The following is an 18,660-nucleotide window of genomic DNA, read 5'->3' on the forward strand; positions in this document are numbered from 1 at the left end:
ATCAACAGCAAAGTGGAAAATTCTGAATCATTAACAAAACTCTTAAAAGGCTGATTTTTGTGTAAATGTTGGACTCCTGTTATAAATAGCTGAGAGTTCCCTTCTGTATACTCACCCTTTTTTGTAATATCAGGAAAACTGGTAAATCAGGCCTAATTTTGTGATTTCCAGTCAATAGAATGTGTTTCAGTTAATGAGAAGATTAATTCTTTTGATAGTGTAGAAGAGTTTGTTTTTGTTTGGTGATGTGCTCAGCCAACCTAAGACTCTTAAGGGTGCAGGATGTTCCTTTGGAAAATAAAGGGGATTCCAAGGAGAACAGACATAAATGATTAACCATTTTCATGGATACAGTAGTTTAAAAATGTTTTGACCCATTGAATGGGTTCCTATGCACTTTCTTTTTTCTTTTCTCTCTTCCTTCTCATGCCTTTCCTTCCCTCCCTCCCTTCCTTCCTTCCTTCCTTCCTTCCTTCCTTCCTCTCTTTCCCTCTCTCCCTCCCTTCCTTTCTTTTCTTTCTTGTTAGTGATCTGAGCTCATTTGATTATGGTTCAGGAAATGGAAAGCTGCTAGGGGAATGGAATAGGGTATCTATGCAGCCACAAGGCTGCTGATTAGAAGATTACTAAGAATGAAGCAATGGCTGGAACTGGCCACAAATGGCATGAGGCTACCATCAACAAGGACAAGGATCCTCAAGGGTGTGCCGTCCTTTTGATAGGAGTTGCAAGGGTAAAAGAATGAAGTGCTCCAGAGCATAAATTTTTATCCAGACAGCTAACAGTCTGCTTAGACAAGAGCAAAGGAGTGAAGTGAAATCCCAGGTCAAGTTCAGAAGGATTCCCAAGCTGGGAAGGTCAGTACTTGATTGGCTGAAGATGTGAGTCAAGAATATTAACCAACATTTATATAATACTTTAAGTTTTGCAAAAAAAAAAAAATTGACCATAAAACAGCCATGTGAAGTAGGTGCTGCTATTTAATCCTCATTTTACAGTTGAGGAAACTGAGGCAGGTGGAGATTAAATGTCTTGGGCAGGGTCACACAGCTAGTAAGTGTCTGTGGTAGAATTGTCACTTGATTCTTCAAGACACAAGGTGTGTCAGTGAGCTGATTGCCAGACACAGCTCTCCTCCCCAGAATGTTTTCGGGTAGCAGTGTGCATTCCCTCTTTTGCTCCTTGTTGAGAGGCTGCCTCCTCTGACACTGCCATCACCTCATCTTGGCCCTTCAACACTGCTCAGCATGATTTAATTTATTGGGGCATCTAGGTGGCACAGTGGTACACCAGCCTGGAGGAGTTGGGAGTTCCTGGGTTCAAATCTGGCCTCATACCCTTCCCAACTGTGTAACCCTGGGCAAATCACTTAACCCGAGTTGGCTAGTCCTTGCCCTTCTGCCTTAAAGTTATTCCGAAGACAGAAAGTAGGGTTTAAAGAAAAAAAGAGAAATTCAGTGTCTTCATGGTTCAAATCTACCTCATTCCTCTCCTGACTCAGTGAGTCACTAGTAAGTTCAGGGACTGTGATTCTGAGAACAAAATCTTGGGGGAGGGAGAGGTGAAACGTATTCTAGGTGGGTGGGGAAAACCCTAATTGGCAGAGGAAGGAAGACGAGTCAAAGACAACAGAGTCGTTTGCAGAGAGATGTAGGCTAAGGAGCAGATGAGGAATATGGGGAGTGTGCAGAGAACTAGGATTAAGGGCAAGAGAGGTGGGGAGAACGTAGGGTAGGAAAAAAGACTATTGACTGGGCTGGAGCCCCACAGGGAGTAATGCCTCATTGTAGCAGCTCCAGGAGAAGGTATGAAATGAGAGGGAAAGGTGAGACGGAAGCCTGAGGACACTCTGGAGGCAGAGCAGACAGAAGGTTGTGGTTATTGTTACCAGCTGGAGAGACTTGTATCTGTTGGTTAGAGAGAGGAGGACTGACCCACCCAGGGCCAGTAGGGCTTCATAGATTGAGGCTGTCCCTTTGGGGCCGGACAGTTTTTGAATGAATGATGGAACCCAGTTTTGGAGGAGATTTCAGACACAAGGACTAAGAACCTAGTTAAAAATATTAAACCCATGAACTAAAAAACCAAGCTGAACATTCCACCGAGTCACTTATATACATACACGAGCCTCTTTTACTGATCCGTCTATGGAAATGTTTGTGTTGGTGTTGGTCAAATTTAGAAAAACAAAAAAAGAAGAAATCAAATGTTTTTTTAAAACCCCACAGCAAGGGGGTGGAGAGAGAAGAACACTTCTTTTTTTTTTTTTTCCTGAAACAGGAAGGAAAGAAGAGACGATGGTAACAGATATAAGACAGTGTTGAGGAACAAATGAAGGAAACCTCTCCTCAGAAAAACATTCATTGCATTTATCTCCTGAAAATTGAGGGGTCAAATTGAGGGGCCTGAAGAGGGAAGAAATTTTGACAAATTAAGTTTTTTTAAACCCTTCCCTGCTATCTTAGTATCATTTTTTTTTTAAACCATACTTTTCAACTTGGAACCAATGCAGTGTATTGGTTCTAAGACAGAAGAGTATTAAGAGCAAGGCAATGGAGGTTAAGTGACTTGTCCAGGATCACATAGATAGGAAGTGTCTTGAGACTACATCTGAACCCAGGACCTTCTATTTCTAGGCATGGCACTCAATCCACAGTCACCTAGCTTGCCCTCCTTAGTATCAGTTTAAGTCAGAAGAATGGCAAAAGTTAGGTAATCAAGTTTAAGTGACTTGCCAAGGGTTACACAGCTAGAAAATGTCTGAGGTTAGATTTGAACCCAGTTCCTTCCAGTTCTAGGCCTGGTGCTCTATCCTCTATACTACCTAACCACCCCAGTAAATTAAATCTTGCTGAGCATCATCACAGGGCCCAGTTAGGGTGGTGGCAGTGTTAAAGGAGACAAGGGGATATATCTGAGAGATATGAAAGCGACAGATATTGGCAATAGCTTGGATGAGGAATAATGGAAACAGTAGGAGGAGGATAAATTCATAATTGAGGGACAGGAAATTCGGGGGGGGGATACTGCTTAGTTTTTTTTAAGTATAAAAATGTTTAAGTTATAAAAATCTGAGGACCAGACTAATTTTTACCAACAGAAAAAATATATATATATATATACATATATTTTATCTTAGCAAGTAGAGAATCCAGAGGCTTAGAAAAAGGGGTGTGTGTGTGTGTGTGTGTGTGTGTGTGTGTGTGTGTGTGTGTGAGAGAGAGAGAGAGAGAGAGAGAGAGAGAGAGAGAGAGAGAGACTTACATTATAAGTTGTTTGACCAGGATTTAGTAACATTTGTTAAACATTTCATACTAATGGAAGTGGTGATAATTGTCCAGTGTCCATTTGGGATGGTTTCCCCATAAGTAATTGCATTTTAGTGTTGGCTAATGAATGAAACACAAGGTTAATGAGTTATGCTGTATAAGAGCTATAAAGTAGATTAAATGTTTGTTGGCAGCTCTAGTCCCTTGGAGACAGCAGCAGTACCATGGGTATGATCCCCTTTTGCTTCCATAGTAGTCTTTGAGTTCTGCTTACAATAGCCCTGGGACCAAATACACCCAAATATTAATATCCTCATTTTTCAGAGGAAGAACCTGGAATGTGGAGAGATTAAGCATTATTACCCACTTCCATTGTCCTGGCAAATACCAGTAGCCACGGTTGGAGCCCAGGACAGATTCTAAAATTCAGTGTTTTCCACGATATTGAGCTGCCTTAGATTCTCCTTTTTACCAGCTGTATGACTTGGGAAAGTCACTGGGTTTTCATACAGTCAGCCAAAATAGTCAGTACTTTGGATAAGAGCTCTGGACGTGGATCAGGACTCCCAGAGTTCAAATTCTATCTTACATACTCATTAATTGTAGGAAGTGACTTACCCTGGGCAAGCCATTTAATGACCCTCAGCCTCAGTTTTCTCATCTGTAAAATGAGGGTAATAATGCCTATCTTACCGGAATTGTTGTGAGAATCAACTGAAATAGTGTGTGTAGGGTGGTTCTTGGGGGGCAGGTGAGAGAAAAGGACATTGCTTGGAGGACCAGTGTTTTTGTTCCTGATTTTAACTCCTTGGATATTTTATGGATGTAAAAAAATAAAGTTGAAAGGAATAAATCCTTTCTTCTTAGTGTATTAGTAACCCACTAGATAGACAAGCAAATACTTGGCAAGTATCACTCTAGCGTTGTTTCCTTGACAAGTTCTTGTCACTTTTGTACGGGCATTCGTGTATTGAAATGTTTGGTAATTTTAGGGGAAGGGCAAAGATGGTGAACGCCTTCTTCAGAAGTAATGGGACATCCTCTCAAGTCTTGTGACTCTCCATGTCTTCAATTCCCAAACCACATTCTTCTCTTGTATTTAACCTATTTCCTCCAAAATACCATTTGTTGCACTACTATTGAAATTCAGGATTTCCTTTCTTCTTTGCTCCTAACCAGTTCCTTCTTGGTAAATCTGGTCGAAGGTCTTCCTTTATTTTGCTAGGAACTAATAGTAACATCTGTAGCTTTCAGATACATTTTTCTCCCCATGTAGTTATAGAGCCCCCAGTGTCTCAGAGTGGGAAGTGTCCTTAAGCTTGGTCCACAAGCTCTACCTAATCAATTCAGATTCTTGTGTCCCCACTGAATGCAACATTCTCTATGTAATCTGATCAACTCAGAATGCAGTGGGAATCAACCTAAGTCTTGCTGTTTTTTCCCCCATCGTTTTCCAACCTTTTTTTAAAATTTATATTCTCATTCTTTATTTTTTAATTTTTATTTTGAATATTTTTTCATAGTTACATATTTCATGTTCTTCCCGTCTCCCCCAAGCCCCCCTAATTCCTCCCTTAGCCATCACATAATTCCACTGGGTTTTACACGTATCATTGATCAAGACCTAATTCCATATTATTGATAGTTGGACTAGAGTTATCGTTTAGTGTCTACATCCCCAATAATAGCCCCATCAGCCCATGTGTTCAAGCAGTTGTTTTTCTTTTTCTAACCTTTTAACAACTCTAAAGACAGAAGGGCAAGGGCTAGGCAAACAGGATTACATGCCTTGCCCTGCATCACACAGCTAGGAAATGTCTGAGGCCAGATTTGTTTCCTATCCTTTTAAAAAGTTTTTTAAAAATTGATATCTTTTGGTTTTCCACCCCCTTCATTTCCTTCTGTATTCCTCTTCTGTCGTCTTAAAAAGTCAGTCCTTATAACCAACAGGGTAGGGGGAAAGAGCCGTAGCTGGGAAACATTACATATAATTTCAGATTTTTTTCCTGACTTACCATCTTTCCTTTAATTCCATCCCTGGGTTACAACATATTACTTACATCTTTCTATACTGCTTACCAGAAAAGTGACCTGGCAGCATGCCCTAGGAAGAAAGCCAATCGTATGTGAGACCTCTCAAATGTTCTGTAGGCTTCTTAGTATGTCATTATGCAGACACTTGTTGAGCTCTGAGGCAGGACACTTACTGTTCCACTGATCAACAGAACATTGCCTCCAATGTGTAAGTCCACATTTACTCCCAAACCCATGATTCAGGGGATTGTAGATTCAGAACTAGAAGACACCTCAGAGATTATTTAGTCCAAGCCCTTACGTTTTAAAGATGAGACTTCTGTGTTCCATGGAGACCAACAGACTTGCCTAAGGCCATACAGTTTGAAATAGAGTAAGATTTGGACCTGGTCCTCTGACTCTAGAGCGGTTACTTCCCTTCTGTCTCTGTTACTTCCCAATTTTTGAGACTACCAGAAGTTTTACCCTGTTCAAAGGGATATTCTTGGTTTGACTTTTGCCGTGATTAATGAGGCAAAACTCCGGAGAAAGAGAATTAAAAAGAGTTTATTAAAATTACATCAAGGTAACATATTGATGTGCTGACCACTAGAGATCAGCAAGAAATTCAAGATGGAGCTAGCTTTTATGGGTAACTTTCATAATGAGAACAAGATAAAGACAAATCAGCAAAAGGGGGTGGATCATTGCATCTCCACTCCTCCCCAAGGTAGCGATTATGTGATATTTGATAGGTAGACTTATGTGCTGGATGGCAGGCAATACAAAAGCTGTAGATTGGGGGCATACCTTCCCCAGAAGAACTTCTCCAATACCGATATATAACTGGGAACAAGGGATCACTTGAATGAGCATAACTTTCAGTAACCCAATTTAGATCTTTCCAAGTTAGCATTGAGATTTTGGAAAATTTTTGATGTTTTGTTAAGATTTTTCCCTTTATTTTCCTTCCTTCCTTCCTTCCTTCCTTCCTTCCTTCCTTCCTTCCTTCTTTCCTTCCTTCCTTCCTTCCTTCCTTCCTTCCTTCTTTCCTTCCTTCCTTCCTTTCTTCCTCCCTCCTTCCCTTCTTCCCTCCCTCCCTCCCTTTCTTCCTTCCTGAAAATTAGACACGTTTCTCCCATGTCTGTATACCTCACACCTCTTAGAATCCCCAGCTTCCTACAAAGCTGAGCTCGTGTGAAGTTTTCCCTGCTCTTTCCTCACCTTGCCCCATTATTAGTAATTGAGGTGATGAGGGCTCGAGACTTTCAGGGTTAGTAGAGAATGTGGAGACGCCCTTCTCTGTGGGCTCTGACCATACACCTGCTCATGGTCACCCTAACGGGCTCTTCTCCACAGTTTTAAGGTATTCCAAATGCATTACAATCCTTATTTTCTTTGGGTTTCTTAGACTGCTACTACTAAGTTTGGCCTCTCTCCTCTCATTCAAGTGCCTTCTTGTATGTCCAGATAGAACAAGGACCTGAAAAGCTTGTGAAGCTATTCTGATAAGTCTTACCCAGCCTTGGGCTCCTCTCTACCTTGAACTGTTTCTGCCTCTGAATAGAAATCAGAAGATCTGGGTCAGGGGGCAGCTGGGTAGCTCAGTGGATTGAGAGCCAGCCATAGAGACGGGAGGTCCTGGGTTCAAATCTGGCCTCAGACACTTCCCAGCTCTGTGACTCTGGGCAAGTCACTTGACCCCCATTGCCTACCCTTACAACTCTTCTGCCTTGGAGCCAATACACAGTATTGACTCCAAGACAGAAGGTAAGGGTTTAAAAAAAAAGAAGAAGATCTGGGTCATCCCACAATTGGAAGATGTTACCTGGCTTCCAGGGCCTTGTGAATATATATTAAATGCTATTGCCTTGATCTCTTATTCCATAATTGACACATCTTAGAGTGACAAAAATATGGAGCCTGCCTTCAAAGGTTAAAGAAATTTTGTTTAAGTAGACAATGCCTTGTACTAGGTAGACATTGAGTAAATATTTGTTATTCAATGATCAATGTTAGGGCAATTGGGTGGCTCAGTGGATGGAGATGGGTAGGCCTGGGTTCAAAGGTGGCCTCAGAATGCTTCCTAGTTATGTGACCCTGGGCAAGTCAATTAACCCCAATTGCCGAGACCTTTTTGTTCTTCTGCTTTGGAACTAATCATTAATATTGATCCTAAGACAGAAGATAAGAATTTTTTTAAATTTAATATTATTTACCTATCAGTTTTCATTCACTCTTCATGATCCAATTTGGGATTTTTGGGGCAGTGATACCAGAGTAGTTTGCCATTTCCTTGTCCAGTTTATTTTACAGATGTGGAAAATGAGACAGACGAGGTTAAATGACTTACCTAGGGTCACACAGCTAGTAAATGTTTGAGGCTGGATTTGAACTCATAAAGATGAATCTTCCTGAACCTTGACCCTAGTGCTCCATCCACTGTACCACCTAACTGCTCCTAGGCATGGTGCTAAGCTCTGTAAAATGAATGAATGTACCCAGCAGACAACATTTACAATTAAGTAAGCAAAGAGCAAGTATCTATTAAACATCTCCTGTGGACTTGGCATTGTGCTAGGTAATTGAACCCAATATGCCCTCAAAGAGCTTGCATTCTTTTATAATACATGGCATAGCCTCAATCTAGCTCAACTCTGCCTTAGGTCTGCTATATTATGGGCCAAATTAGGGCAGCAATTGGACTAAACGTGCTTGTTAGATTATTACTTCAAGAGAAGCCAGGGATAATAGAAAGACCTAACACGTGAAACCTGCCCACTTGCTGCCAGGAGCCTCTGTTTGTGAAAGGCAGTCTGGCTCTGCCCCCAAATGGAGACCAAGCTTGGTGTGTCCATACTTCTGTAAACCAAAGAGCCTAAACGAATTTCTTGTGAACTTGGGTCAGCTAGCTTGTTCTCACTTGTAAAGTCCTCCACGTAAAATTCCCAGGGTACTCTGCACCGTAGCCAACTTCTTTCTCTTGGGTTTATTCTCTTTTCACTAACATTTGGACTTTGATACATTTTTCTTTCCAAATATTCATCGTGTCTTTTGAATGGCTCTGTTCACCAGGATCTCTTGATCTGAGTAGATTCTTGAATAAAAAGCCATCTCAAGTTCAGCCTTCCCCCTTCTACCACCCCTCCGTTCTTTTTTTTTTTTTTTAAATACATTAACTGACCATAACAAATGTGTGCATTTTATAATTCCTCCTCTGTGCGCCCCTTTCCTGTTAGTTGATTATAATCTCTTTGAAGATAAGAAGTGTTTTTGGCTTTTTATCCCCCGTGCTTCACCCAGCTGTTGGCATTAAATAAACATTGGCTGGCTGGCTGAATAATCCCTCTAGGTTGCTGAAATATTCTTAAATCTCTGACATGCATGATTTTTTATTGAACATTTCAGCACTGTGAGCGAAATCTTGGCTACGGTAATGCAGAAAAATTCTGTATGTGGAATTTCCTTGGTTATTATAAATATGATTAGAGACTGTTTTGTGGCATAGCACAGCTCTTATTTACTCATCTTCGCATAATTGTTGTCTAGGTGGGCAACACTCTGAAAAGCCCCAGCTGGGGGAATCAGAGCGTATCTGTGCTGTCCAGAATGGCATTGTCCATCATTTCATTGCTCCTCTTGGTTTTGGAAGATTCTGGGCTATTTGGGCCCTTTACCCCAAAGTGGAACTTACTCCGCAGTGTTTCTCTAAATGGTTGACAGAGGAAGAAATAAATAATGGGGTCCAGGCACACATTGGCCGCAGAGAGGAACAAAGTGAATTCTTTGGCGTAGAGCAAGATTTCTTTGGATTGGCAGTTGTAGTCGTCTTCGAGCTGGCTTCTGGTGTAGGGGATGCGGGTAATGTGGTATGGGACAAAACACACACAGAACACAAACATGATGCTGAATATGTTGCGACTGGACTTCTTCTTGACCGAAATGGAGTTCCTTCTGGACTTAAGGTAAGAGCTGTAGATTTTCCTTGTGATGGCCGTGTAACAAATGATCAGGAGAAAGAACACAACCCAGAAGATGCCCACGCAGATGTAGTTGGAGGCAGTGTGCCACTTGAGCCCCATTTCGTTTTTGAGGTCGATGCACTTGACTTTCTCCTTAGCGTTTTTGTCGGTCAGAATGATGTTGGGGACAGCCAGAAATAACATCAGAGTCCAGATGAGGACAGAGAGGATCTTGCTGTAGCTCACCGTGTGAACGAAAGAAGCAAAAAGGGGCTTTACGATCTTATAATACCTGTCAAATCCTATCAATCCAAAAAATGCGATTCCCACATACATGTTGATATAGAAGACCACTGCGGACCCCTTGCATACAAAGATGCTTAGCTGCCAGGGTCCTAATTTGGAATCGCTTAGAATTTTGAATGGGAAAGTCAGACTCATGAGCAGGTCAGCCACCACAATATTCTTGAGATAGATGATGAAACTCTTGCTGTTAGAAACGTAAAAAAAGGTCCACGCGGATATTCCATTGAGCAGAATCCCACCCACGAAGACGACACAATAGAGTAGAGGAATGATGTATTGTGTGACTATGGAATTCACAGAACATACGGTATTGTTACCAGTTACGTTGTTCATCTTTTTTCTTTTCTTTTTTTTTTCCGTTGAAGTCCTAAAAGCAGAGAAAATTCAATTAAGCTTAATGACATGTAAAGTCTTGCATTAGTAGAAAAGAAATTTAGTGGAAGTAGTTAGAACAAACCTCAAAGATCTTTGAAAGTTAGGCTACCTGTTCTGGACGGATCCAGGAGTGCTTTCCTATAAAGACAGAAGATGGGAAAAATAGAAAATTGGATGCCATTAAAGCCATGAGATTTGGGGTAACTCAACAAACTCTTAGGGCAAGTCATTCAGTTTCATTTGTAAGATTTATGGTTGGCCTAGATCAGTGATTCCCAAAGTGGGCGCCACTGCCCCCTGGTGGGTGCTACAGTGATCCAGGGGGCGGTGGTGGCCACAGGTGCATTTATCTTTCCTATTAATTACTATTAAAATTTAAAAAAAATTAATTTCCAGGGGGCTAAGTAATATTTTTTCTGGAAAGGGGGCAGTAGGCCAAAAAAGTTTGGGAACCACTGGCCTAGATGTTCCTTTGCTTCTAAATATCAATGACTCTTATTCAGAATGAGGATGTTAGAGGGTTGGAAGAAACTGAGTATCTTGGATATAAAAGGGAGAGGAAAGTTTCCCTAAAACAACAGTAGCATGAAAGGTAGAGGTGGGGGAGAGTAGCAGTACCGCATTAGAATGAACAGTTATTGAATACCTCTGGTATATTCAACAATTTCTGAATTGTCTCCATCAACTCAGGTTTCTGCTTGAAATAAAAATAGATTTTTCTCCTCTTTATCCATAAGACTCTGGAAAGAGTCAGGGTCTTACTCTTATTTGTTGAAAAATTAAGCTCTCTTTCTGGATTTAATCTTAATTCAGTAGACTTAATAAGTTACTTTTGTAAAATAGACACTGATTTATTTTTAGATTTTAGGCATCGGAAAATCCATGGAAATTATCTTTCCTAAAGTATAGCCTAGGGTTTACTGGAGGTTTCCCATAGTTCAGAGGTTCCTGTGGGTCACTGAGAGAAATAAACTGAGCTAAAGTGGAAAGGAGGTCCTACACCCCCAAAGGGATGGTCTTTAAAGGATGACAGAGCTAATAGCTGCTGAAATGGCAGAAGGTAGGGGAACAGAAGGGTGACCTGAAGGTATTGTTGGGATGGAGGAAGTGGTGCCAAGGAGCCAGCTTGGCAGAGCCAGTGCACGGTGGCTGGGAACAGGAAGCCTTAGCTGTTTGCTCGCTGCATGACAATGGACTTTATCCTAGAGGCTAAATCTGAACTTCAGACCTATCAGCTTTTAAATTATACAGGGATTGTGAATAGGCGCTCAGCAGATGGAATCACAGATGACCCAGTGACATGAAGGACTGGAAATGAAGACCACACTTTGTCTCCTAAGTCTGGGCATCTTCATTGGCCAGCCTCCATGCCTGGAATAGAGGCTCTCCCTCCTGGCTTCCCTGATTTTCCCTCTTGTCTCAGCAGAAACCCTACTGTCTGCAAAAGCCTTTCCCAGCCCTCCTTAAACTTAGCTCCTTCTCTCTGAATCTACTCCCACTTTATCCTCTATATATCTGCTTTCGAGATAATCATTTGCATCTTCTCTCTCCCATTACACTTAGGAGTTCCTTGAAACAAAGTCTTGTTTTTGGCTTTTCTTTGTACCCTCCAATGCACCCTCCCAATGCCTGGTGCATAAATGCTTATAGAGTAAAAGTGGTACAAGTATTATTTGGGAAGGAACTCTGGAAAAGGTGCTGTGGATCACCTAGCCCTGGGATTGGCTATGAAATCCAGAGAGCAGGTATACTCACCATCAAAGGGCTTGTCCACCCTGGCAGAATCTTGCAGACTCCGTGCTCTACTGGAAAAGCCTTTCACAATCCAGAAATAATATTAAAATTCCCAGAAATGATTAAATTATACCATCTATAAATATGTGTTATATACCATAAATAAAACCATAAAATATGCCTCACCAATCTATAATTATGATTTCTTGATTTCAGTGTTTCAGCCGTGGGTCATAGATTTAGAACTGAAAAGACCCTTAGACATTATCTTTTATTTTACAATTGGGAAAATACATTGAGAAAGTTAAAGAAACTTACCCAAGGCCACTAGGATAAACAAATAGGCAGGATTTGTACCCAGACCCCAGGGCTATTTTAAATTGAACAATGTTTTCCATTGTTCCCTCTTGCAATATTTTTGCGTAAGACCAGAGCAAAATGAGACCAGGATCACGTATACAGGGTGACCTAGCTGTGCCAAGGCGTGCTCTAATGTTCCAGAGCCAGTTTGGAGAAAAAGGCTGTGGGCAAAGAATCAGGAAGATGCTAGTTCTACTCTGACCCCAGACAATAGTTGTGTGACACTGAGCAAGTAGACCTTTCTGATCCTCAATTTGCTCACCTGTAAATTGGGAATAAAAACAGCAGCTACTTTACAGATTTATTGTGAGGGTCAAATGAAATAATAATGTTCTCTTCTATTTTAATTTATTTTGTTAAATATTTTTCTAATTACATTTTAATCTGATTTGGCTGCACTAGAGGGTGGGGTGGATTCCTGTTTGGCATCTCTGATGTAAAGCACTTTCCAGATCTTAGAAAAAACAATTCTTTGCCCCAAATGGTGGTTTTGCATATTAATTTAATTGCTTGATAACCTTTAACTTTCAAAGTAAGGCTGGCCGTGTTATGGTTGTGTTCAAGTCTAACTATATACTGGAGGGACAGCTGGGATCTGGGTTGAAATCTGGTCACAGACACCATTCTAGCTGTGTGACCCTGGACAAGTCACTTAACCTCTATTGCCAAGCCTTTGCCCCTCTTCTGTTTTAGAATTGATATTAAGACAGAAGATAAGGGTTAAAAAAGGGATATATAGAATTTAAAGCCAGTGCAACCTGTTTGTTCAAAGAAGGGAAGGAGTGGCACTCTAGAAAGTTAGGCATATTCAGTAATTTGGTTGAAGCCATCTGACCTTATTTTGCTTTGGTTTCCACAGTCTCTGTTGTAGTCCTTCACATCTGCATCAGTTTGGAAATAGAAAAACCAATAGGCAAATACTAAAGAAATACACGCATTTGTAACAATTTTTAATTTAATTTAAGGCAACTGTTTTGTGGTCTTTATATAATATTATTTGGAAATAGCTTGACAGCGTCCCATGTAATGCAATTGAGGCTGCTGGACAAAAACCAGAAAGGAACCAAAGAAGGTGAGTGAGCCGCTAAAACTAATGCTGCAGAGTCACCCCCCACATTAAAGGGTGGGTCCCTTACTTATGGGGGAATCCCTCTTCTCCACCTCTATATACCTTTAAGAAAAAAGAAAAAAAAGAAAAGAATTGTGATTAAAGAGTTGTTAATCCTCAATTACCAGGGACTTCCCTTATTAGGAAGAATCCCTCCTTCCCTATCAGTGTCAGATGACTTCAATTCATCAATCATTTATTTAAGGATTTCCAATGAATGCTAGAGACATTTGGATGCCAGGCTAGAAAAAAAGCTGTGGACTTGGAGTGAGGAAAACCTAAGCTCTGATCTGGCCTCAAAACCTTATTAGCTGTGTGACTTTGGCTATGCCACTTAACCCTATTTGCCTCAGTTTCCTCTTCTGTAAAATGAGCTAGAGAAGAAAAGTAGCCAACCACTCCAGGATCTTTGTCACTAAAACCTCAAATGGGATCATAAAGAGTCAGACACAACTGAAATGACCGAGCAACACCAACAACATTTACAGGGTTCTAAAATATTTGAAGCGCTTGGGAAACCTTAAAGCACTGCATGCATTCTTGTTGATTATATCACTAATAATAGATTATAATAAGTTATTATCTATTATTGTTATATATTTAAAACACTTTGGAAACTTTAAAGCACTACGTGCATTCTTGTTGATTATATTACTAATAATAGATTATAATAAATTATTATCTATTATTATATTGTTATATATTTAAAGCACTTTGGAATCTTTAAAGCACTATGTGCATTCTTGTTGATTATATTACTAATAATAGATTATAATAAGTTATCTATTATTATATTATCTATTATGAATCATATATTATTAAGAGTATGATAATTAATAGTCATATTATTGATGTTATTAATAATCAAATAATCAATGTGACTATATTGTCATTATTTATATTATTACTAATATAGCAATAATAAATCTTGCGTGTAGTAACAGTGTAACTGTGGGCAGATCTTATCGCCTCTCAATTTTATCATCTCTAAGATGGGAATGATAATATTTAGTGCTGTGTCTGTCATAAAACAGGTGTTGAATAATAAATATTTATTCATTGATTACGTGAGACAAGCTGAGAAAAATGCTTTACCAACCTGAAAGAAAATATAGATTTGGTTTGTTGCTGTTATATCATCAAATTTTAGAATTGGAAGGGACCGCTAAAGATCATTTTATGTGACCCTTTTATTTTACAAATGAAGGAACTGAGGCCAAGAGGTGAAATATCTTTGCTCGTAATCATATATGTGACCGGTAGGTCTTTGTACTCCAAATTCAGTGTATTTTCAACATCCCATGCCATTAGCTACTTGCAATTATCTGTTTTTCTAATTGTCTACAAAGTTATTGTTTAGATTTTCCTACTTTTCTTCAACCTTGGCTGGAGTGAGATGGCCTGCATTAGAATACCTCAGCCTTATGAATCCTTTCCATCTTGAAGTGGTCAATAACCTTCTTTAAGCACCCTATTATGAAGAGACGAATGTATTAAATTACATGAGAAGTAAATAGTTTTGGGTGAAATATGCATGTATTGATTAGATGGCTGCCATGTTTCTATATGCTTCTTTCTTCAAATTTAACAGCATCTTGACTTTTTTAGCTGTTAATACAGCCACCCTTGCTGTGCTTAATATTGTCTTTTTTTTAAACTCTTACTTTCTATTTTAGAATCAATACTACTATTGGTTCCAAGACAGAACAGTGATAAGGGCTAAGCAATGGGGGTTAAGTGACTTTCCCAGGGTCACCCAGGTAGGAAGTGCCTGAGTCCAGATTTCAACCTAGGACCTTTTATCTCTAGGTCTAACTCTATCCCTTGAGCCACCTCGCTGACCCTCTTAATTATGTCTTTAATGCCTTTAGGTTAGTTGTTGGTAGTTGCTTAGTCAAACTTTTATGTTTTTTTTGGATATTACTGTGTTAGTCTCTTTAATAAAAATATGTGTGTATATTATATATATGCATATATAATATATATGGGTCATAATATTCTGGAAAGAGAGTGAGTGGCTTGGCTTTCATGACCTTGTTTGATCTAATGCCCTGTGATTTGGGTGGGATTTTTTTTTCATCTGGACTCAAATTCCTTTTTTTTCTTTTTTTTTTTTTTTAAACCCTTAACTTCTGTGAATTGGCTCCAAGGCAGAAGAGTGGTAAGGGTGGGCAATGGGGGTCAAGTGACTTGCCCAGGGTCACACAGCTGGGAAGTGTCTGAGGCCCGATTGGACTCAAATTCTTAAATTGTTGAGTTACTTTGCTTTCTTGTGTTTTATTAATAAATTCTGGCATGATTTGGCCGGTTACATCTAGCTTGTGTCCTTTACAAAAGTGATACTTTAAAGTACACTTTGTAATAATAATAGAATAAGTTTGGCAGGAGGTTTACAAGGTAAAATAATTCAAGGTTAAAACTGATTGTTGGTGGCCCGTCCAGGACTGGAGATGAGGTCTTCTGATGGACCACTCAGTATTCTTTCTTCTGCCTCTCTGTAGGTGAAGTTTGCCTTCATAGCTTGATGAGATTAAGTCCAATCCCCTAAGCCTTCCCCATCTTCTACTGGGACTTTGCTATTTTGACTCTGTTTCTCCACATACATCTCTCTCATTTTAGGATGAATTGTGACCACAACCTTAATTTCCTTCCTAACCCTTTAAAAGTAGTAACAAAAAGTGAGCTTGATAGATGGGAAGGTACTGTCATACCTTTTCCCCCTAAGTGGCTGCTCTAAAAAAATCAAGTAAATGGCGAGTCCCATATAATCTACCTTTGGGGTTGTTGGCAAATTGAAGATATCCCCTGGAGCAGTGATGGGCAAACTATGGCCCACGGGCCAGATGCGACCCCCTGAAATGTTCTCATAATGAGTAGGCTACGATACAATGAAACTTCAAAAGAGTTGCCTTAGAAACAGACTGACAGATGAGCATTTCCTTTCCTTTGGCCCCTCTTTAAAAAGTTTGCCCATCACTGCCCTGGGATATCAATCAGACCCATTCCTTGCTTTATAGGAGCCCTTGGGCAAATGGAGAAACAACATGCAAATAACTTACATAAACGCAAGTTATATAAAGGATATATTGGAGGGGGAAACATAGGGAAGGCATTAGCATTAAGGGGCACCAGAAAAAAAAAAAACTTGTTGAAGAAGGTGTGGATTTAGCTGGGACTTGAAAGAAGCCACAAAAGGAGGTGAAGGATGAGAGAAGAATAATTCTAGGCTTTGAAGGGATAGCCAGTGAAAATGCAAGGAGTTAGGAGATGGAATTGCCTTGTTAGGGGGAAGATAGGAAGGGGGCCAGGCTATGAAAGTCTTTGAAAGCCAAGCAGGGGATTTTATATTTGCTCTTGGAAGTAATAGGGAGCCACAGCAGTTTATCGAGGGTGTATTGGTGTGACATGATTAAGCCTACCTTTATTAGGAAGTTTAAACTGATAGAAGAGTGGAAGTAATTGTAGTGAGGAGAGACTTGTGAGGCATGAAGACCAACTAGAGGGCTATAGCAATAGTTCAGGAATGATAAGGGAGGAAAGCCAACCTGAGGACGTTGATACTATCAGAGAGAGAAGGAGGCATATATAGGAGATGTTATGCATGTAGAGAGAGGACATGATGTGGCAAAAAGGTTGCCTATGGGACATGGAAATGAGAATGACACCTATATTTTGAGTCATTTAGAGACTGAAAGGATGGTTTTGCCCTTCAGAGTAATAGGAAAATGGGGGCAGCTGGGTAGCTCAGTGGATTGAGAGTCAGGCCTAGAGACAGGAGGTCCTAGGTTCAAATCCAGCCTCAGACACTTCCCAGCTGTGTGACCCTGGACAAGTCACTTGACCCCCATTGCCCACCCTTACCACTCCTCCACCTATGAGCCAACACACAGAAGTTAAGGGTTTAAAAACAAAACAAAAAAAGAAAGTAATAGTTAAACTAGGAAGAGGGGAGGGTTTTTTGTGTGTCTGGGGGGGAAGAATTCTGTTAGATATGTTGAGTTTAAAGAAGCAGCGGGTCTGAATTTGTCTCCCAGTCTTTTTTTCCTCCCCCCAACCCTATAGCTCATATTTCTATTTCTACTTGCCATTTACTATTTACAAAATGTTTTCCTCACTTAGATCTGTGAGGTAGACAGTGGGGCTTTCCCCTGTCTTACAGAGGAGAAAACATAATTTTGGAGAATTAAAGAGATTTGATGGTAGTCATAGAACGAGTGTCAGGGAAATGAAAGATAATAATGCCAATCTGTGATCATGAAGATTTGTGGTGACTCATCCTTTATTAGCCTTACATCTGGAGTTTTGTGGGTTTCTCCAGCAGGAATGAGGGCTTACTACTGACTCATCCATCCGTCAGTTGGTTCCTCAGAGAGTACTTTATAACTATGGCACCCCCAAAGCACCTCCAAATATATCTTTCTCCCTAGCCCCCTCCCCCCTAACTTTTCTAGTGCTGTCAAGGGCAGCATCAATCTCCCAGGCCCTCAAATTCTCATCCTGGGAGTCATCCTAAGCTCTTCACTGTCTCTCATCCTTCAGATCCGAGCTGTTGCCAGCATCTCTCATATTCCCTCTTCTCCCCTTTGACACTGTCTCCATCCTCGAGCAGGCGCTCATCATCTTGGATTATTGCAATAGCTGCTATTTGGTCCACTTGCCTCAAGTCTCCTGACTCCAGTCCATCCTCCATTCAGCCACTAACAGGATTTCCCTAAAGCATGGGTCCAGGCGTGTCATCATCCCACTTTATAAACTCTGGTTATTGCCTGTTGCCTCCAAGAGCACATCCTGAATCCTTTGCTTGATGTTCAATGCCCTCCCTAACCTAGCCTCCCCGCCAGCCTTTCTGGTTTTCTTAGACCTTATCCCTCAACACATACTCTTTGATTCAGTGCCATTGGGCTCCTTGCTCTTCCATAAATAAGACGCTCCATCTCTCAGCTCCAGGAATTTTCTCTGACTGTCCCCCATTCTTGAATGTTCTTCCCCCTCATCTCCTTCTACTGGCTTCTCTGGCTGCCTTCACAGTCATCACCAAAATTTCACTTCTACAAGAAGACTTTCCCAACCCCTCCTAGTTCCAGCGTCTGCCCTCTGTTAATTAGGTTCTGTTTTATCACATAGTTCGTAGCTTGCTTCTATCTCTTGTCTCCCCATTCGATCATAAGCTCCTTCCTTGGGGGCAGGGACTGTAGCCTTTTTGTATCCCCAGAACGTAGCTTGGTCCCTGGCACATAGTAGGTCCTTAATGAATGTTTATTGACTCTCTGACTCTCAGGAGCCTAGAGAAGCAATTCAGTGTTCTTGAAGGTGTTCTAGAGGTGGAAGGAGAGGACCTAGATTGGAATATGCTCTATCAAAATCCCCTGTGGGCATTTACAACACTTATGACCCTGTGCTAACTACTTACCTTTTCTCTCATGTATAAAAGGAGGAATTTGGACCAAATGACCTAGAAGATGACTTCCAGCTCTTACTCTATCTGTGATCCATATAATCAACTTCATAGTTAAGCCTTGTCCTGCCATCAGTA

The 18,660-nt window shown here is 40.6% G+C and overlaps 2 protein-coding genes across 4 annotated transcripts in view; one reads left to right on the plus strand and one right to left on the minus strand.

Moving 5' to 3' along the window:
• The window catches only part of MED12L (mediator complex subunit 12L), a 386,104-nt gene that overhangs the window by 122,200 nt on the left and 245,244 nt on the right, over window positions 1–18,660 (plus strand). The gene's annotated exons all lie outside the window — the stretch shown is intronic.
• Window positions 7,725–18,660, minus strand: part of P2RY14 (purinergic receptor P2Y14) — a 58,743-nt gene continuing 47,807 nt past the window's right edge. Inside the window, exons 2-5 of one of the 3 annotated variants that reach the window (XM_044670861.1) lie at window positions 14,498–14,598; window positions 11,681–11,740; window positions 10,008–10,063; window positions 7,725–9,917 (exon numbers count right to left, since the gene is read on the minus strand). In XM_044670861.1, the coding sequence (XP_044526796.1) occupies window positions 8,867–9,883 (1,017 nt within the window). In that variant the 5' untranslated portion in view covers window positions 9,884–9,917; window positions 10,008–10,063; window positions 11,681–11,740; window positions 14,498–14,598 and the 3' untranslated portion in view covers window positions 7,725–8,866. Of the gene's footprint in view, window positions 9,918–10,007; window positions 10,064–11,680; window positions 11,741–14,497; window positions 14,803–18,660 lie in introns of those variants that run through there. The other 2 variants (XM_044670860.1, XM_044670862.1) reach the window with 2 other exon arrangements.

Source organism: Gracilinanus agilis, chromosome 3 (assembly GCF_016433145.1).
Source record: "Gracilinanus agilis isolate LMUSP501 chromosome 3, AgileGrace, whole genome shotgun sequence".
Lineage (NCBI taxonomy): Eukaryota > Metazoa > Chordata > Mammalia > Didelphimorphia > Didelphidae > Gracilinanus > Gracilinanus agilis.